The sequence below is a fragment of the Thermobia domestica genome, chromosome 9 (genome assembly GCF_964235325.1).
Source record: "Thermobia domestica chromosome 9, izTheDome1.hap1.1, whole genome shotgun sequence".
Classification (NCBI taxonomy): domain Eukaryota; kingdom Metazoa; phylum Arthropoda; class Insecta; order Zygentoma; family Lepismatidae; genus Thermobia; species Thermobia domestica.
The window spans coordinates 36046125-36068987 of NC_137462.1; the positions used below are offsets into that span (position 1 = coordinate 36046125).

General features: G+C 36.9%; 1 protein-coding gene across 1 annotated transcript; it reads left to right on the top strand.

Annotated features, from left to right (window-relative positions):
• The first annotated feature begins 3250 nt into the window (after nt 1-3250).
• On the top strand, nt 3251-6106 carry LOC145693951 (uncharacterized). Its single transcript, XM_081770109.1, has 2 exons — nt 3251-3647; nt 5951-6106. The coding sequence occupies exons 1-2, from the start codon at nt 3297-3299 to the stop codon at nt 5963-5965; spliced, it is 366 nt and encodes a 121-aa protein (XP_081626235.1). The 5' UTR covers nt 3251-3296; the 3' UTR covers nt 5966-6106.
• The last annotated feature ends 16757 nt before the right edge of the window (nt 6107-22863 follow it).

Genomic DNA, 22863 nt, shown 5'->3' on the forward strand with positions numbered 1-22863 from the left:
CCTAATACTAATTGGAGCTTACTACCACACATTGACACACCTAACTGCTCTTCACTCAGCGCCTATAACGCAGAATCTAACTGCTAGTGTTTCGAAGGATAGGGGGCACTGTCGGCAGAAAACGAATTTTACACGGGAATGACTCCCCCTACAGTGGTCAGTACTTAGTCCTGTATATGTCTACCAAGTTTTATGTTGATCCTCGCGTTCGAACCGAAACATGTCCCTTGTTAGATATGCTTATCTCAGGTAAGTACCAGGTTATCATAAAATAAGTATCGCTGTTCAGAGGAGATGTAACCACTTGATAGAATGCAACCATACTTGATAGGAATATATACGGGAACATGCAGAATTCCAAATGTGTGAAGGAGTGATGTTTCGATTTCACTTGATACACTGCAGGTAAAATAAATCTCAAATAACAGTTGTCACCCTGCAGTTTGTCCAGCGCTGAGACAGAGGATTCATAACTGTGATATGTTTACTCAAAAAATCAATGTCAATCAATGTCAATCAATGTCAAAGTCAATGCCAATGAGGATATTGAATATGCTGTTGTTTCAAACTTGAACTCTTTCGACAATTCAGCTCACATGAGTGATATCTTTGTTTTTCTGTAACTAACTCACTTGGTTTTAAAATGAGGGTTATCATTGTTTTCCCCCGAACTCCTCATATAAATGGTGGGTGGAAACGATCGATTTTGATTAACGGTTCAACATTAAAGTTTATTGTGCTATTTTCTATATTCGTCAACAACAAGTCTAGTACTCTATCCTTATTTACAGCATCGTACGACTTACTTAGTTGATTCAATTGAAGAAGGTTGCAATTCTATCACCTTTTCTCCTTTTTTCTTAGCATAAAAATTGATTGCGGTTACAGTCCGTTTCTCAGTCGATTCCTCCAGCATTAAAATCACCTAACATGATAAAATTATCGTTTGTTATCAACAAGTAGGAACACAAGCAATCACAGTAATCTGTAAAGTTCTTTAACGGTAGTGTAAGTGGAAAATAGTGGAAAGAGAGTAAAAGTGGCTTATTGTCAGGAATGAAAACTTTTACTACTAGTACTACTACAAATACTACTACTACTAATAATAATAATAAAGTTTTGATGTCTGTAATATGTTACAGAAAAGAAAGACAAGATAATATAATACTCTGAATATATATCATAAGGAAAAAAAAAAAAAAAAACAACGCACAATACTTGATGGTTCACGTGTTCCTATGAACTTCATAGTGCGACGCCACTGTGATAAAGCCTGTCAGGGAGTACAAATTGGGTCAAAAAGTTTTCCAATTTTCAACTTTTAGCATCTTTTTAATCAATATAAGGAAACGAGAAGGACCAACTAAATTTTCCAAGGTATATAAATTGGTGTTATATTACCATACTATTTAATTTTGGCAATTTTCAAAATTTAAAAAGTGGTTCTAAGTGAAAATTGAGGGGATGAAGCAATGTGCCCATGCCAAAATTTAGAGGAGTATTACTATGTACCCGTGGATCATGGTCCCTGAGCTAGGGAACTAGACGCACAAAAGTTAGACACAGTGACCCACACACTACTCATATTTTAATTTAAAAATATATATATATAACTTATTTTTTAAAATCTATTTCTAGTTCCAGACATTTGTATTCAGAGGATTACTGTATCGTTTTATTATGAAAAACATGTTATATTTTTCTGACTGTGAAATTAATACTTAGTGAAGCACAGTCGTAGAATACTATTAAATTGAATATGACTAATAAAAGTTTTATAATTATTAATCCTGCAAACATAGATGAGTTTTAAACAATCACTCTACGAAAATTATCGAAAGAATTCTGGGGTCTTGTGGACATTTTTGTTCAAACAAGTTAACCCTACATGATTTATGATTCAATTCATGATTTTCTTATTTTTTGTGAAAAAACAAGTTTTGTAAGAGAAAACAAAAATGAGTAACGGAAGTACCGGTACGCTTAATAGTGCCATCTATGTGGAAACTGTGGAACTACAACTATCTTCGAACGTTCCCAATCTGGCTGCACAGCACAGATTAGATTATGTAGAAAAGCACAGATTATTTACCACTATGACCCATATCTATCTCACTATGCATTGTAGGGTTAAAGTGTATCGAGCACAATCAACGACTATAAATTACAGTGCGTCCACGGGTTACAAACTTAGTCCGTCCCGTAACACTGTTCGTAAACCTAAATTGTTTTTCCCATTGAAATTAACGTAAATGAAGACCACAGGGGAAAAAAAGAGCTAGGCCAAGAAATGGTCGACGATGTGTTAACAGCAAAAATGTAGCCTGAAAGGTGTAGTTTGCATAGGCTAAATCCCGCAATAAGAAGAATTTTAGTCACTAAGAAATTTAATGCTAAAGATTTTGCCTACAAGGGAAGAAGGAGGTAAGTCAGTGGAAAACAGGGCAATTGGTAAAGTAAAAAAAAAAAAAAAAAAAAAAAAAAAAGACTTGACTCCTTTTTATCCCGTAGTCTTCAAATACAATTAATCTGTTCTAGCCGAAGAGCCACGATACTATATACATTTTTTACATTTGTAAGTGTTTCTTTTTCTGATGATGGCACGAAAATAACATTATTATTTTAAAAGACAAAGGAATAACACTAAATTAAACAAAACAACATGAAAGCTGAAAAACACAAAGATAGTTCCAAAATGTGCCAAAAAGACTAAAAAGTAATTTCTAAACATAGAACTCTGACAGATAATTACAAACGCGCAAAGATATTACTAGAGCGCGTGGAATTATCGATACAGGATTGTAAATTCATTCATATCCTGAAATATTGTTCGTAAGTCGACGGGAAAAAACTGTTCACTAAACTTGTTCGTATTCCAGACTCATTGCAAATCAAGATGTTCGTCTACTGTAATCCGAACAATTCTAATGAGGTAATGCAATAAACATTACTCTTAATTTAGTTAGGGTTAGCGAAAAGGTAGATAGACATTTAATCAGGGGAAGGCAGCGTACTTCGGACACCCTGATCAAAACGATAATCTTTATATGTAGCCTATAATTGGGATAGGATTGCAATATGGCTTCTATTTTGCTCAAGAGAGAGAGAGAGAGAGAGAGAGACAGAGATAAGATAAATTATTTCGAAACAATCATAACGATTTCACAACACTTGAAAACTATTGTTTTCTAGTTCACCAGAGAACTATAAATACTCAATCGTATCCCAAGGGTATCACACAACGAAAATTCTTGGACTGGGCTGAAGTTGCATTTACTAGAGAGAATTAAAGAAGAATGAAATCCCTTTACTTAGTTTGCCTTCTCGTAATCATAAGCGCTGTAACTGGTTTCGTAACTGCTGATGTGAAAGCCGATGGTATTTTTGAAGATCCAGAGGGTATTACGACAACTACTCCTCCTGATGTAGACTTCGACATGGAGATACCCAATGAAGTTGCTGGTGATTCAGTGCAATTGAGATTTCCGTCTGTAAGCGGTCAAGCGATTACGGGGATTAAAGCTATCGTCGTTACACACAGAAGTGGAAGTGGAGGAGTCGATTTGGCAGGTGGAGGCATAGGTTCAACGTATCTACAACTTAAATTTCACAAAGGACCTATATCAGGACTGAAGTATACTATACAAGTAAGTATTCACTATTCACAATTTTTCATAATTTGTAGTGCTTGTAGAATCAGGGCCGGCTCTATCATATATGCAACAAGTGTATTTGCATGGAGCAGTAAGTTTCGAGGGGTGGGAAAATCTGTCATAACTAAAGGATATTATTTAAAATAAACATTTCTTGTTGGAAGCCGACTTCATGATGATGGTAGTTAAATTTATTAAGCTAACATTCTATTAGATAACTACATGGTTAGGTCGCATTAGTTTAAGGTTAAATGGACAGTGCTAAAACAAATGGTAAAACAAGTCCCAGCATGAATTGCTTGATTGTTGTCGAATACAATAACTCAATTCTCAAACAGTAGCGAACAACTGTTCCATTTAGTTATTTATCTCAATTTTAATATGAAAACTAGTCTTGTCTTTGTCACAAACAAGTTCCTTATCACTGAAATTGGAAACAAGTTTTTCTGAACAGACGTAGAAGGAAAGTCAAGAAATAAAGATAAAAGAACTATTTGCACTGGAATTGCAAAACTGATAATTGAGATTGAAGCTGAATATTCAATTCTAAAAAAAATCTTTCCTCTGTAGATGTATTTGCTTTATCTTTCACTAACATAATATATTATTATTTAAAGAAAAAAATCAGACACAATGAGAGTGTATTTGTGGTATTCAAGCCTTTCTGAGTGCGAGTGCCTTCCCTTTGTTATTCATGCTGGAGTAGTAAACTTAAAATCGTGATTTTTAAGATTTGTTCTTTCTGGAGAAAGGGGAAGGCCGCAAATGATGCCATTGCACGAGTCAGCCCTGTGTACAATACTAGGCAAAGAAGGATATTGTGACTTGCAACATTTTTGAAAATGTAAATTATTAGACTACCAAACTGTACTACGCGTAAGTGTCGGAAGTCTTAGGGCCCGTCTATCAACATATATAAAAGCTAAAGTGATTAGAAATGTCAAGAAGCAGTTTTGTGCAATCAATTTAGCGTCCCAAGAATAGGTTCCATTTTCTCCGTTGACCTCCTGTTCAAACCGGAAGAAGCTGAAATCGATCATTTCCGGTTTCAACGCTATTCAACATAGAACAGAAATGGTAATAGCTATAACTTTTTTAAAAATCGATTCAGTGTATAAAAAACATGCAATTCTTATCCGGAATACTCTACTAAAACCGGAAGTGGTAGAAATTTACGAGTGTTTCCGGTTTCAATATTGATTTACATAGAGAAAAACTATAAGATATATCGAATACCGATTGTTTGAAATCGACCCAGCATATAGGAAATTATACGATTCTCATCCTGAATACTTTACAGAAAGCGAAAGTGTTAGATATTTAGAGATGTTTCCGATTTCAGTATACAGAGCGAAACTGTTAAGATATAACGAAAAGCGGTTATTCGAAATCTATTATCGATGATTTCCGGTTGAGCATGTTCACGATGGATCATCAAGGGTAATAGCTAACAACAATGATTTTTGGAATTGATTCTGTTTTAAAAATTAAAAGGATTCCATCTTTCCCTGTTTCTCTTTCCTAGGATTGGAAGTGGTAGAAATGTGCTTATAAGTTTTTATTTTATAATATCCTTGTATTGCAGCAGAAGATTATAGGTCTGTTGTAGTATTGAATTTGCATAGTATGGATATCTACTATAGTTGACAAGTGTAAAACGAACTTAATATATCCTCGGAAATGTACTGTAGTTTTGCAAGCGTGAAACGAAATTAATATATCCTAGGAAGTGTACTGTAGTTTCACAACTGTAAAACGAAATTAATACTTCCTTGGAAATGTACTGTGGTTTCACGAGTGTGAAACGAAATTAATATTTCCTTGGAAATGTACTGTAGTTTCACAAGTGTGAAATGAAATTAATATTTCCTTGGAAATGTACTGTAGTTTCACAAGTGTGAAACGAAATTAATATTTCCTTGGAAATGTACTGTAGTTTCGCAAGCGTGAAACGAAATTAATATCTCTTTGGAATGTACTACAGTTTCACAATTATGAAACGAAATTAATATTTCCTTGGAAATGTACTGTAGTTTCACAAGTATGAAACGAAATTAATATTTCCTTGGAAATGTACTCTAGTTTCACAAGTGTGATTCGAAATTAATATTTCTTAATATTGACCCAAACTAAGATAATAACCGATGACCAGAACCGATGACCGATGACCGATGACCGGTATTATTATTATTATTATTATTATTATTATTATTATTATTGTTTTTATTATTATACTTTGTAAAATTGTCAGTAAATTAAAAAAAGTTAATGTATTTTCATTTCTTTCTCTCTTCCAGATCTGGTATGCGTGAAAGAGTAATTTATTTTAGCAGGGAAAATGGAGTCTGTGTTTTCGTTCGTCCTTTTTACCATAGACAAAAGCTCCATGCACAATGAATTTTATGTATTTTATAAATACAAAAAATAAATTATTGTGTACAATGTTTTCAAAATTACTTTCATTAAATTTAAAGTTGAACTGGCGTATAGTATTCTCAGCAACATTTATGTTTGGGCCAGAGGACAGGAATCACAATTAATAAAATGGAGAATTGAAGTGTGATATGCGGATAAAAGGAGTGTCTACAAGAGAAAAATTTGAGGAAGATCTATCTTGAAAACTATATTTGTCCACAGCATAGAAGGAGTTGAGACTAGTGATGTCAACCGGCTCGGCTCTGCTGGGTCCAAGTACTGGGCCGAGCCGCTCGATCCGTTGACAACACTAACTGACTAGGGATATCGGGACCAAGTACCTGGGGAAAACTATATATCGTCTGAAAGCTAAGTACAAAACCGTTTTCAAATCACGGGCAAACCCGAAACTTGACCCTATAAGAATCAGGTTTGTTGGAGTTTGTGACCCTATGTAAGGCATATTCGACAAAATAAAAATTAATGTTACGATGCATTACGCCTAAGCGCCTGAACCAATCATGTTCCTTTTTGGCTCATTGTTAGATCGCGACTAGAGCAAGGGTTTGATATATTACTTGGGAACCTGACGTACCCATTCGGTTAGTCTTGCCAACGAACTGTAAATATATTGTGGAAGATGGTTTTTGTACCACTGGATGTATATCCATGAAACGTGGCATAAAAATCATTCGTCGTTAGAGAAAATATACTGTGGACATATTCCTCTTCCAAGTACCCCAGTTTATCAGTGTTGCCAACCAATGCGAACATTCAAGATTTTCGCATCAAGTCTACATCATTGGCAGACATAATTAGACTGTGATCCATACTAGGTTTGTACTATGTTAATGTGAACCCACAAGCATCGGTGTTGTCAGTGTTTCCAACCATTCAAGAATACATTTTCTCGAAAGGTTGCCCAATCATTGCATGCATAGAGACAAAACTTGTCATAAACACATTCGACACAACTGCAAACATACTGTGGTTTGTATCGTGGCGGACATAAGTCTTTGACCAGGTAATGGCGACTGCTTTGAAACAAATGCAGAGTAGAATTAAATATATCATATCTGTAGTTTCGTGTGGAGAAGAAACAAGCAAATTTGTGTACCTTATAAGCCGTTTAACTTACGGAGCTGAAATTCAGTATATTATCGTTTTATTGAAAATGAACAGAACGACTCCTAGCATTTTTTTAAACTTCTCCTTTATGGGGAGGGGCAGCACTTTCTATACATGGTAAATTAATAGTTAGTTTGTAAAAATAATCGAAAACGATCAATATTAGTTGAGATTCAAACAATAGAGTGCTTCGCATCATATATCCATATATGCTTACCATCAGGGGCGGATCCAGGACGCAGTTATGCGGGGGCGGGCTACTTAGAGCTACTTTTAAGACCTCCAACTCTGGGTTTTATTTATATATAAAATAAGAAAGTTTCTTATTCTGAGGGGCGATCGCCTTCCTGGATCCGCTCCTGCTTACCATGCGCTTTCTACTATAATAATTGCTGAAGCTTGTTTATTATATGGAGCACTTAGAGCACAGGGCAATAAACCCATAAAGTTGTGAAAAAATAAACATAAAATTTGTATTTTAAGCTTCTGTACGTTGGTCTACTTACCTTGATTTGGGACTAAAAATTTCATCCGTTTTTCCACTGAAAAGTATCGATAATTCAACAAGGATATAATTAGACCATTATAATTTAATTGAGATTCATCGTAATTTTACCCATCACAAACACTTTACTATTTTATATCGTACAGGCCAGATCCATCATTATTGTAACAGAGCGGTGCTCGAGCAATTGACTGTAGAAATTCAAACTCCGATTAGTTAGAATTTCACAACCTGGTTGTATTACAAGTGTTGGTATTAGTCGGTATATTAGTTGGTATTAGTCGGTTGTATTAGTCGGTAAAGAGGCCGTATCAGATTATGTATCAGAGTTGATGATGATGTATTTTAGTGGGTAAGTGGTTCATGGTAGATGGTGGGTCGGAGAGGGTGGTGGGTCAGTGTGGATCACGGAAGCTGGTAGGTCACGGTGGGTCATGGGTCAGAGTATATCACGGTGGGTGTTGGGTCAAGTTTTCATTGACTCACGCCATCTCTGGGCTAACTGGTTTGGGTCCAGCTTAAACTTGAAACAGAATGTGTTCGTTCGGATTGGTTTGGGTTAACAGTTTGAACATGTAATCTTTACGTTTAATGTCCAAAGATAATGCCTGTTAGGTTGAGGAAGACTATCATTAAAGCAAGTGAAGTATGGTGGACGAATTGGTGGGATGAGAAAGTGGGAGTGTCCCGACAAAACCCACGAATACGATGTTGTCCGTCTGAAGCTTACTTGCCTTGGGAACGAACCAGGCATCCCACCCATCAGATAGTTCAGTTGGCGGGTTGTCAGTTTCGATTCCCGGTGGGAGAGCATTTGAAATATTAAATATCCTCAATGTATCTATGTCCGTGTCCCTGTCCTTCAAGGATACTGGAAATAACTGTACAACGAGAATAACCGAATATAATAGAGATAAGTTACGGAGATACTTTCGGTCTTTTTAAAAATTTAAACTTGAATTCTCTGGACTATAGTATTTTATCATGACCGAAACCAGTCTTTCATCGTTAATAAAATATTAGAATCATAAACGTTTGCAATTTGCTACATAAACGAGTGTTTCTTGGCTCTTACTTAAAAGAGCAGTCTTAAGGTACTGGGTTGCGCGTTCGTTTCTGAGTTAGAAGTGTGCGGTTCGATTCCCTACGAGGATATTCAGAAAATTCTATAATTTAGAATGTTGATATTAATGGTGTATAATTACATGAAAAATAGTCAATTTCTCTCGTTCTTACAAGTTAGAGTTGAAACGACTTAATTCGCAAGGGAAAAACTAACAACATGATGTCACAGTCTACAACCTCGATTCCTACTGTCTGAAAATTTCGCGCTTTTCGCAAATAATTCATGCATACAAACGGGTCATCCTTCAGGCCTAGTGTGAGTCATAAATTTGTCTGAAACGTCATTGTGAAATTGTTTCTAATTTCTTCCACTTTTACTAAAAATAATAATATTATTTTCGTTCGCCATTTTCAACATGTTGCATATATTCGTTCGACAAAAATTGGTAAATAAAAACTATTCTTTTTTATATTTGTATGAATATTTTGTTAAAATATCAATATAATGCATACATAATCCCCATGTCTTTTACCCAAAGAAAGGGTGTTACTATGTATCGAGATGAAGACAAATCCTACTTAATTTCTACTAAGGCATCCGAAGATTCGATTTTTATATTGTATAGTAGTTGACACCTTTCCCCCCTCTTTTCCTTGTGGGTCAGTGTGGATCACGGAAGCTGGTAGGTCACGGTGGGTCATGGGTCAGAGTGGATCACGGTGGGTGTTGGGTCAAGTTTTCATTGACTCACGCCATCTCTGGGCTAACTGGTTTGGGTCCAGTTTAAACTTGAAACAGAATGTGTCCGTTCGGATTGGTTTGGGTTAACAGTTTGAACATGTAATCTTTACGTTTAATGTCCAAAGATTATGCCTGTTAGGTTGAGGAAGACTATCATTAAAGCAAGTGAAGTATGGTGGACGAATTGGTGGGATGAGAAAGTGGGAGTGTCCCGACAAAACCCACGAACACGATGTTGTCCGTCTGAAGCTTACTTACTCTTATAAGGCAATTCATCCTTATAGAGGGTCCGGAAAATTTTCTTTTCATTTTTCTTAACTTCAGTATGCTTATTTGCATTGGAATAGAACGTAATATTGAGGTGTCAAATATTCAGTAATTTACTACTACTACTATTACTACTACTACTACTACTACTACTACTACTACTACTACTACTACTACTACTACTACTACTACTACTACTACTATTAATAATAATAATAATAATAATAATAATAATAATAATATACAAGACAAATTCCATATGAGAACAGATTGTATTAAAATCTGTTAAATCGCCCCTAGCCTTAGGGAAAAGTTAAAAAATAGTCGGGATTGGAGAGAAGTGTCAGGACCATCAGGACATACCCTCTGTATACGTCCCTACAACTAGCTAAATGTTAAACGGAAAGTTTCCAGGCAAATTTCATGTAGAAAATAGGGACACTGAACTCACAAGAGACCTACAAAATTGTTTTAAATAATAATAATAATAATAATAATAATAATAATAATAATAATAATAATAATAATAATAATAATAATAATAACGGTTTTAAAAGTTTTAAAGTTGCCCTAAAATTTGGCAAAACTTACTTAAATGTAGGGATTTCGGGGAAGGGGTTCCGTACCTTCAAGAGACACCTCTGCAACTACCCAAATTTAAACAAAACATTCCACTAAAGTTTCATGTAGAAAGTAGAGACGTGCACGGGCATGAGCCCAATCCATCCCGAATATACCCAGGCCCTGCCCAGCCCGGGCCCGAAAAGTTTTGCAGATTTTCTGCTTGAGCCCGGCCAGGCCCAATAAGTTTTTTAAAAAATTTTGGCCCAAGCCCGGTCCGGGTCCGATAAATTTTAAAAGTTTTTGGCACAATAATTTTTTTAAAAAATTTAGCTCGAGCCTCAATCTTTCTCAAAATTTAGTATTAAACTTGATCTAACCCTCAGAAGCATTTTCTAACCTCTGGTTCACAACCTGACGCTTGCCTCCCGAATGGTACCAACGCCTCCTAGAATTTTGCCTGTCATCGAGAGAACAAAAGTTCCATTTCCTGTGACAAAAATCTAACTTAATTGATTTTTAGCATAAAGTGAAGATGGCAATATTGTTTAGCGACAGGCAAAACTTTCCCACCCCTTCTTCTCATATTTTGGGTTCAGTGAAGGTCAAGGTCAGAGCTCAATTTACTGTGCAGTGCCTGACCTCCTCTATAGTGAAAGTGGAGCCGCTAAGGAACACAAACTGTAAATAGCTATTGCATTCTTTGTAACATATTTCACGGGCACACTTCTTCGACATTTGGCTTTATTCCAATTATCGTTTAACGAAAATCAAATCTGCCCCAGCTCGGCCCAAGCTGAAGAGAAATCAGTGTCGGCCCGCCCAAGCCCACCTCATGCAGGTCTCTAGTAGAAAGTATTTTACTGTACGTTTTAAGGAAAATAACTGTAATAAAAATAACTGAATATCATTGAACAGTAAAGCATATAATAAACTAACCTGTAGAATATGCAGATGCAATTATAAAAGCTTTGCAACAAAAATATATACACAGACCGTAATTCAGTGAGCTCTGAAATACAAAGTAACAAAATAACTTATAAGATTCAGTGTACAGAGCAATTGTTACTCAAAGAGTGGCCTACACTATTTCGAGAAACGAGATAAGAAGAGAAATGTTTACGATACTTTTCGCCTCGTCTCAATTCTGATCTTCAAAGCGAGACGATAATTTGAGTTAGCCTTGTCCCGTCTCGAATGTAAAATGTTAAGTCTCATCCCGATTTTGTTTGGTTCATTTTAGAATCGAGATGAGAAATTCCTCTTCCCATGGGCAACATTAAACAAAACCGAAATATTATTTGCCTAATGTCACGTTTCTGCTTGTAATGGTATAACCTGAGCGATAATAAGTTTCTAATTTTTAATCTTGTACGAGAAAATAACAATAATTATTATTATTACTTTTATTATTCTTGAAGATTTGATAGTTCAAATAATGAAACATCCGAGCATTCAAATATTTGAATATAATAAAACGCGTGTCATCGCCGATCAATCGCCATCAAAATTCCTTAAGTAAAAAAAATTGCCCGACATGGATTCGATCCAAGAACCTCCAGATTACTGACCAAGCGCCTTGAGCACTGAACCACGATCACTACGCTTTAAATGATTCGTCTTTAGTCTGGTTACGTTAGGTTTCTTTGCATCCGCTTGCAAAGTTGTATGTTATTTTTCTTCGTTTCAAAAAGCCTTTCGTGTTTCTTTTATGATTTTCGGCAAAGTTTATATTAATAACTTGAGTTGTTCTTAAACATTTGGTTCACAAGTTTGCTTCTTCTCCACACGAAACTACAAATATGACAGATTTATTTCTCATATTCTGCATTTGTTTCAAAGCAGTCGCCATTTACAGGTCAAAGACTTATGTCCGCCACGCTACTAGCACCCCAGTCTGTCAGTATTGGTAACGTTTGGAAAAGGAAGGTCTTCAAATAGCAGTATACTAGCTACTTGGTATTTTTATATTATTTAATAATAGGAACATGCGGCTGAACGTATATCATGGACATGATTGTTGACCATGCAACAACGAACGGCACAGGTTAAAAGCTCGTATAGAAAGAAAGGGTTGGAGGAGTCATGCATGCATCTGGTCATAGGAGCTTCATTGTGATATACCGTATAGAAAGCAATTGTGCAGAAACCACGACTTGCCTTTAGAGTTTGTTGCCCATACCAAATTATGTGATATGCCACATGCTAGGGTTGGGCGATACAAATCCAGGGTCATTTCAAGTCAGGTATTACGTTAGTAGCGTTTATAAAACTGGTAGGAAAGCTAACCAATTTCAAAGTGGCAGCATGTATGTCTTTCTGGCATCGCAGCGAGATAGAGAAGGTCACATGATGTCACATGAAGGTCATGAAAGTAAATAGTCAGTATTGGTACGTTATTATGTGCATATGAGTTAGCTTGATCCAACCGATGTGTCTACTTCTGTTAGAGCCCTGTTTGGTGAACTTTATGAGTTCAAGCACTCTGTCTATGGCAAGGCTATGACAATGAGATGGGAAAGTGGCTAGATGTTAGCCGCCAGAGTTGTGTTTTTTGTTGTATGTACGTGCCATATAACGAACATTCCACATTCGACTTCCACGTTATAATGAGAGAGGCCCATATATATCACACACCCGTTCGTGCTGATTACACAACATAGTAATGAAGTTTCCATGTGTGTTCAGTCCCCTTCCCAATGTTGTTAATGAACAAGTGGTAGAAACAAAACGGCTGGAGGCAGTGACTACATTGGATGAAACTTGTGTCCATACAATGTTCTTCATCGGATTTGCTGCATCTTGACAGCGGAGGTTTCTTTCTTGAGAAGCCAAAACACATATCCTTGACTGACGTGAACGTGAAGTCCGCAGTAGATCGATGTATCCTGGTTTCATGAACGTGTACTGCAAGAGAGGATGGGATATTTCGTACTGCAGCTGGTTCCTAGTCACTGCCAATCTCGTCGTGTCCACAACTTCGGAGAACCTATGATTCCTGATATATTCATGGGCTTTCGCACCATGTATTTTATCTGCAGTATGACCTGTACATTTCAAGGTTGAATTAAACCCATTGTTCCAGCTGGAATGGATTAGGTCTCCAAATCAGGCCATTTGTCGTACATTGAAGAGCGCTTCATGTTTGATGCCTCTTCTTTTATCACCAGTAAAGCTGTTTCCGTTTCGGCCACCAACGCTTCAAAGTACTTTTCAAAGAGAGAGCAGTAATCTTACCGCAAGAGTTACCCCGCAGGATGAGTTCTGGACACGCGGGTAATTTCGCAGGTACTTGAGGTCCGAATCCTTGTGGTGTATTGACTGCCTGGTTTGGAGAGGCTTTTGTTGTATGTTTGGCTGGTGTTTCATTAAACACAATCATAGCTGGTCCAACTAATCTGCCTGCAGTACTTACTGCCTGTTGGAATGTGACCGAGTGTTTGGTCTTACCTTCAGGTAATAAATGTCTTACCGTCTGGCAGTAAACATCTTTCATTCCTCGTGAAGTCAAATTTCCTGGCGTAATCATTTCATAATTAAATCCACTCTGATCAAGGTTGATAATTTGCTCCAGTGGATACTTCTTATCGTGAGTGGTTCAACGTATATCTCGAATGAAACTATCCGTTTCCATCGACCGATCAACCTGCTTCGCACGAGTAGCCATTATTACAAATTTGGTGATTTTCCATGACCGCAGGTTTAATTTCTTCTTGATTCGGAAAAGCCATTTCCGAGAAGCCATAAATCCAGCAATCCCAAGATCGCTTGCTAGATTCAGTGCATATATCCGAAGTTCCTCTTCAGTAGTCCAATGATAGAACCCAAGAATTTACAGATTCGCGAAGAGTGCTCAACTTGAGGTTCTTCGAATCCAGGTTCAATTGCCGTCTCATGCGCTGAATATCCTTGGCAATGACTGTAGTTCTTATGAGAGAATGAATGTCTTCTTATCGACATCTGCGTCTGACTCACCATCAAGAGAAAGCGGTTTATATGACAAGGTATCCATCTGTTCTTCGTTGTAGTCGACGAGTAAACAGTCTTCTATCCGGATGGTAACCTCTTCAAGATTACGGTTCGCAATCAATATTTTCATGATGGTATGTATCCTCTGCGCAATTGTTTTCTCCATTCGTGTGGGTGTAACTGTCGCATCAGGGACAGGTTGGAGCTCAGGGAGGGCTTTCATGACACCTATTGACGGTGCTATGACGAAAGTCCAATTTACGTTGGAAAACCACTTTGTCAGAATTAGCACAAGAATTCTTGAAAATCACGTAGAAAGCAACACGAGCTTTTCCCTGTTCAACTACCTATGAAACGAAAATATAAGACACAGTGCGCTTAGATAAGTTTACGTTTGATGGAAGTTTGTAATGCGCATAGTCAGGTACACCTCCAACTGTGAAAACACTAGGATTCAAAAGTATTCGTCTATAGTGCAGTCAAAATAAAGTTTGAGGTAGACATTTATAATAAAAAGATGGGACCTTCTGGAATTTGTTCGTGATCTCTTCCTCATTAGCTTCCAAAAAATAAAAAAAATCCAGTTGCGGGTTTTCTGCCATTTTGAATAAATAGTCTGCCATCTTGGATTTTTCACATGCACTTAGTTTATGTCTCATAACTTCTAAACTGATTTACGTAGAAGAATCATTCTTCCTTTATTATACTTCTAATATTATAGGCAATGTAACAAGTTATTATCACTTTTCTCCGAGTAACCATTTGTGCATAACTTTAGGATAAAGTGAAAAATTGGGATCTATATTAGGGGACATAATCTTTTCATTGCCTCCTACAACTTAACAGAGTAGAAATATGAAAAAAGAATGCTTGAATAAAAGTTGTTGGAAATTTCATAAGCTTTAATACGATTTATAGGCTATATTGCCACTATATGGAATGTCAGAGATGCGCAATGAAATTTCAAAAGACATCGAATTGCGCACAATTTCTGTTGAAACATATGAATGAATCATTTAACATAAAGGAAAAGAGAGACTATTCAGTGATTTGAGACGGCTTCTCATTGCAATTTCCGGTAAGTATCAACAGGTTTGAAAGTCCGGCTAGTTTAATAAATAGTTCGTAAACAGTGGCGTCGGCAGGAGGGTGCGCAAGAAGTCTGAAAGTAGACATTCGCACTATCTTTCTGTATGTAAGCCTATGTGTCCATTGAAATTAGTGTTTTAGACAATCGTTTCAAAAAGATGAAATCTATTGAAATATATTTTACTGATGTTGTTATCCTGCAAAAAAATCCAGTTGCTGGTTTTCACCTTTTTGAATAAATAACCCTAGTCCAGTGCAATTACGATAAAAATCGATCAATCTTAAATATATTTTTTAAAAGATTAAACCTGTTAGAATATGTTATATGTATTGATATTATACTAAAACAGTTCCAAAACTCTAGTTGCTGGTTTCATGCCATTTTAAATAAGCAGTACGCCATCTTGAAAATTTTCCCAGCACTTAGTTTTTGCCTTATGGGTTCTATGCCAATAAACGTAAATGTATCATTCTTTCTTTATTATACTTCTAATATTATAGGTTATATAATAAGTGATCACTTTTTCCGCGTTGGCGTTACCAAAAGTTCAGCGTACCTGAAAGTTTTATCTACTAATGCTTGAAAATATAAATTTAGGAAAAAACAAAAATTGTGATTGAAACAAGGGATTAATTATTAAAAATGAAGGAAAATATACTTACCGGAATTATTTGAGGTGCGTTTTGTATCCTATTTACAGCAAATACCACTATATCCTGTTTCATGATTTTCCCTATTTCACTAAGTAGCCGCCCATACGTACTAGCTTTTATAATTGTGCTTAGATTCTTCTGCGCATCTATTAAACTGCTGAACTTAAAAATCTTGTAGTTATAAAAAGGAAGACAATATACACTGATCACCAGTTGAATTATAGACACCCACCTAATAGCATGTAACACCACTTTCGCTTTGATAACGGAGGCTACCCGCCGCGGCATGGACTCCAGGAGGCGCCAGAAGTGTTGTTGTGGAATCTCAATCAATATCTGCTGCAAAGTCCCCCCACACGGCTTGCAGGTTAGTTGGAAGAGAGTCCACAGCCGAAGGCATCGTTCCATGGCGTCCCAGATGTGTTAGATCGGATTGAGGTCCGATGACCGTGTTGCCAGATCAGAGGAGTGCTCATAAAACCAGTTTGCTGCAATCCTAGAGCGGTGGGCCGGCTCATTGTCCTGCTACAAGATAAGGTCACCACCTGGATGTTGCAGCCGAGCAAATGACATGACATGGTCGTCCAGAATATCGCGGTAGTGTTTATCTGTGAAGGACTGTGTTACACGTGTTAGGGAAAACATTTCCCTCAACGTAAACATGCCCCAGATAAGAATACCACCACCACCGGCCTGCACAGTTCCCTGCTGTCACGATGGATCCATTTCCTCTTGCGGTTGGCGACACATCTTTATCGGCTCATAGGCATGTACCAATGTGAAACTGTCCAGGAAATCTTTTCCCACATTTCCACGGTCCAGAGGCAGTGTTTCTTTGCCCATGCTAGACATTGTTTCCTGTGTTGTGCTGTTAGAAAGGATACTCGCGTGGGTCGATGGCTTCTGTATCCCATGGCGGGCAGGTGGTTGTTAATTGCGTGGCTGCTGGCACAACGTTGTTGTCTTGCATTGAACCTTTCCGCGACTTGACGCACTGTGGCCCGTCTATCGGCGTTACGATGCGGGCCACTCAGCGTCTAACCCTTTGTCGACAGGTCAATGACCGCGGCAGTTTGCCCCTGTGGGTGCAGTTTTACCGAAAGCCAGGTACTCACGATACACCCTTGACACAGTTGTCTTTGAATATCCGAGTGTTACAGCCACTTCCGAAATCGAGCCACTCAGTCGTCTGACCCCTACTATTTGACCACGGTCAATTGCACTCAGGTCCTTCGGCTTGCCAATCACACACTGCACTGACACGGATACGAGAGAGGAAGTACACGGCAGCAGTACCTTCGCGATGCATTTCATACACATGCATGGTGGAGCATCTGCACGATGGTTTCTGCAAATTTCCTGCTGTCTCTAATTCAACTGCTGATCAGTGTATATGGCAAAGTAAAAAGCTTTGCGATGATAAATGAACTTAAACAAAAGTTCTAAATATACCAGTGTACTTTGAGATTTACTTTTCTCGATGGCGTTTTGCAGTTGAATGTCCACAGTTTTCGTTAACTTCCTTCTCAAAGAAGTTGGGTTTAGTGACAGCTTCATCATCTCTCCCTTCATCTGCATCTTCAGTTAAAGTGGCATCCGTGTCCTCTATTCTGTCCACAAAATGATGTACAATCTAGCTCTCTTCTTTTTCACTCACAATTGTCTCCGCAGTTCACCTGGCAGTTGCATGACATAAACTTTAACAAATATTCTGGAACAGTTTGTTTAAATGTTGTTACAGAAAGAAGGCAATCACCCCAAATTCTCCCGCCGCATTCTATTGGAATCATCTCTTGATTTTTCCACTGCTGAACTTGATAGAACACATTGAGATTATGGTGTTTTGTAGCAGCTGTTGTTGGAGATAGTACTGATAAGTTGAAAGTGCCACTAATGCGTTGTTTGGATACAATCTTTCTGTATATGCAGAATCTTGTACATTCCAGATTTTCTTTCTCTGCACATCTATATAACTCTAAGAACATTTCCCTCCAACAACTGAAATCACCAGCAGATGATGTTGGGTTGTTGAAAACATCCATTTTTTGACGCAGTTCCTAATTTTTTCCCAATATTTTGTACGTAACTGTCTTCCCTTTGCTGTGTGGAGCAGAAGTTGTATCACAACAGTGAAGGCATGCAGAAATAAAATGCAGTTCACCATATCGCCCAATGCTCTCCGAAGATTGGTACTGCTGTATATCTTATGTTGTGGCTTTGAGCTAGGAATAAACATATAAGTCCCAGCTGTTGTGAGTGCTACCATCAGAACCAATATCTGAATCTTCTCCCACTATTGCTAAAGAGCCAGACTTTGTAAGATTTGTTGCGATTAACACTGCTAATGTGTGTGCAGCTCCAGGTAATTGATGTACAGTACAACCAGATTTCTCGAGATATTTCGTCAGAAGTGATATCAATTCGGATTTGTTATTTGAGTTACAACGAAATTCCTGTTGAGATAAACGTACAACGTGGATGTTATCCTCAAGGATTACGCGTATTCATGATTTCTTTGTTCATGTCCACTGTTTTATATCCTTTACGCTAGATCGACCACCATAACCATCAAATACAATAATTTATATATCAAAGTATTTTGTAATAAACCTCACATATTGTTCATATAATTGGCTGGAAAAAATATGGAAAACCAACAACTAGACTTTTGGGACTCTTTTAGTATAATATCAACACATATAACATATTCTAACAGGTTTAATCTTTTTTAAAACAAAATCTTTAAGTTTGATTGATTGATGTAAGTGCACTGGACTAGGGCTATTTATTCAAAAAGGCGGAAAACCTGCAACTGGATTATTTTCTGCAGGATAACAACATTAGCAAAACATATTTCAATATATATTTCATCTTCTTTTTGAAACGTTTATCTCAAATACTGATTTCAAAGGACATATAGCTTGATACTTACCATAAATTGCAACGAAAAGTCGTCTCAAATCACTAAATAGTCTTTCTTTTTCTTCATGTTAAATGATTCATTCATATGTTTCAACAGAAATTGTGCGCATTTCGATGACGTTTGAAGCTTCATTACGCATCTCTGACATTCTATATAGTGACAATATAGCTATAAATTGTCTTGAAGCTTATGAAATTTCCAACAGCTTTTATTCAAGCATTTTTCTCATATTTCTAGTCTGTTAAGTTGCATGAGGCAATGAAAAGATTACGTTCCCTAATACAGATCCCAATTTTTCACTTTATCTTAAAGTTATGCAAAAATGGTTACTCGGAGAAAAGTGATAATAACTTGTTACATTGCCTATAATATTAGAAGAGTATTAAAGAAAGAATGATCCTTCTATGTTAGTTTAGAAGTTATGTGGCATAAACTAAGTGCATGTGAAAAATCTAAGATGGCAGACTTTATTCAAAATTGCGGAAACCCACAACTGGATTTTTTGGATTTTCTGGAGGCTAATGAGGGAGAGATCACAAACAAATTCCAGAAGGTCCCAACATTTTATGCTAAATGTCTAGGTTTGGCCCGTTTTTGATGTAATTTGACTGGACTACTGCTGCATGAACGCACCTGGGGAGAATCATTTTCGTAACTGTTTTCTTCTTACTATCTATTGACCCACCTTGCTGATTACCTACACTCACAATGTTCTGCTGATTGTATGGTGGAATGTGTTGTCAACATTATTGGACCCTGAATGCGTATGGCCCAAACTTAGCATGTTGATTATCACATAATTTGGTATGATGAACAAACTGTAAAGACAAATTGTGGTCTTTCTCCATAATTGATTTCTTTATGTCACAAAGTCCCTATGACCAGATACATGCATGACTCATCTAACCTTTTCTTTCTATACGAGCTCTTAATCTGTCCCGTTCGTTGTTACGTGGTGAACAGTCATGTCCCATGATGTATATGTTCAGCCGCATGTTCATATCATTATACAAATAAAAATACCACCAAGCTAGTATACTGCTATTTGAAGAACTTCCTTCTCCTATTTGGAGAACTTTATGTTCATATCTCATATACCCTAGGTGTTGACATTTTTATAATACTTCGTGGTTATATGATTATTGTATGTACTTTTACCTCTGTCATTTAGAGACACAGGGTTCGAATCCTAGTGGAAGCTTTCTAGTTCTGACCCTTCATTAATCTAAAAATCCATATCTCCTATAGTTTTGGTGTTGAAAGGCACATAAAACTTTAAATCAAACATTAGTTAAAAAATAATAGTATCCCTCAAATAAAACGTTTAAAGAGAACTTACACTTTGATAGAAGTCGGTAATAACATTTTGGTCTTATATATGTTTAAGCATGTTAATCGATATAAGGTGATATCGGTTCATAATTATGTGATTGTTGGAGATATAGAACATCTTAATTGAGGGATAGCTGTACAAAGTAGTCACGAAGAAAACTATTTAAAGAAAATAAAACTATTCTGTACACGAATGAAGAATGGCCAACCAAAAATTTCAGCTTTTAAAACACAAAATCTGCAACTTTAACTGATTTGTAGTTTAGCGTCCCTTTCAGCAGACCTAGAAAGACGTGGACCTACTGATTAACGTGGAATCCGAAACACATGAGCTCCCGCCGGGAATCGAACCCGTGCTTCCCACGCCAAAGGCGCGTACGCTAACCGCTTAGCCACGGAGGAGCTCACAACTTTAACTGATATCCACGAGAAATTTGGCCACCTAGCGTAAGTCACGATGCTAGTCTCTGTTCACATGTTGTTGCTTGGCTGTTTCTTAACATTCGCTCACCTCACAGAAAAATCAACTGAAACCCTGTCTTTATGTACAATGTAATCACGTTTTTACTGTGACTGAATAAACTTGTTTAACACGTATCTCTGTGCGACGGGAGAGCAGGAAATAAGGTGGAGCTTCGAAAGTTTTGCACTGATTAGCATTGTATGTATTCAGCCACACGCATACACAAATTATCATGAAGAAAAATAAAATACTTTCTCAATGGATTTAACAATTTCCGAGTTTAATAACTCGTTATGTATCTGTCTTTACCTTCTCTCTCTCTCTCTCTCTCTCTTTTTTTTCTGCCGCTTGGAGAAAAAATTAAACTTCAAAACTACATTTTTAATTGATTTACTTTTAAAATGTTACTGTGAAAGTCAACATACGAAGCTACAGACAAATATTCAAGTGTTATACTCGTAATCTATATATATAAAAGAGAACGCACAAAATCCTTTGTCCGCTCATCACGCTAATACGGCTGAACCGATTTCTTTCATTTTTGGGGGGTTGTTAGGATTTGGACCCTAGATGGTTTTTATCATATCACTTTAATTTTCAATTACCAGTGTCTTGAGATAATTGACCAATCAGGTGTCCATACGTACAAAAAATCCTTTGTCCGCTCATCACGCTAATACGGCTGAACCGATTTCTTTCATTTTTGGGGGGTTGTTAGGATGTGGACCCTAGATGGTTTTTATCATATCACTTTAATTTTCAATTACCAGTGTCTTGAGATAATTGACCATTCAGGTGTCCATACGTACAAATCCTTTGTTATTAGTTCATCATAGGTATAAAAATAAACGTATTTATATGCAACCCGCATGACCCTGTGACTCGGCGGGTTAACATAACTGACAGGCGCTATAAATCACTTGAAAGCGAAAAAGTAAAAATTATCTAAGTAACAAAGTTTATTGCGTTCCGGGATGACCGCAGCGAAGCGGGGTGAACGCTGCTAGTTTAAATAAATAATTATAAAATTCAAATAAGTAGTGAATTTTAAATCATGTAGGGTAAGTTTATGGCGGGAAACACTCGTGGATTTTCATTAAATTTGGTCAGCGGTAGACTTAACGCAACTTCATGCATACTTTGGAGCTTCCTTGTAGATGTATGAGTAACAAATGCGTATTCAGTTTTCAGCATGGGATACCAGGCTTCGACTCCCGGTAGGGGCACTTGTTATTTAGTTTCTACAATGAAAAGTTGTTCAAGTAGTGCTCATATTGATTGTTCATTTGCTTTATCGTTGATTTGTACTGAAATCTACAAGTATATATATATATTGGGAGTTCAGAGATAAGGAATTCAAGTCACATTTCCTAAAGTTTTGAAAAAAAAGATACATAGTTTGTACAGTACGCTTAAGTGCATGGAAAACTGAACACGTTTTTTTCTCTAAATTATAAAAGATATTTATAATATCTAAACTCTGAGAGGAGCTTCAGATCGAGATCTTAAACGTGAAATATAGGGTATATCAAAAGGTACTTTACAACTTTCAAAATTCATATTGAATTATTTATTTGGCTTACAGACGTGGTTTTGATGTCATTTTGTAGAAAATACTTTTTTTATTATTTTTTCACGTTACATAAAGTAGTTTAATATATCTTCCATTGGTGATGCGGCACACGTCCATCTGAAATCGATTTCTTGCCATTCTATTTGTGACTTGTTCAATTGCAAACGTCCATCTGAAGTCGATTTCTTACCATGCCATTTGTGACTTGTTCAATTGCGAACGTCCATCTGAAGTCGATTTCTTGCCATGCCATTTGTGACTTGTTCAATTGCGAACGTCCATCTGAAGTCGATTTCTTACCATGCCATTTGTGACTTGTTCAATTGCGAACGTCCATCTGAAGTCGATTTCTTACCATGCCATTTGTGACTTGTTCAATTACGAAATCCATCTGAAGTCGATTTCTTGCCATGCCATTTGTGACTTGTTCAATTGCGAACGTCCATCTGAAGTCGATTTCTTATTATGCCATTTGTGACTTGCTTAATTGCGAACGTCCATCTGAAGTCGATTTCTTACCACGT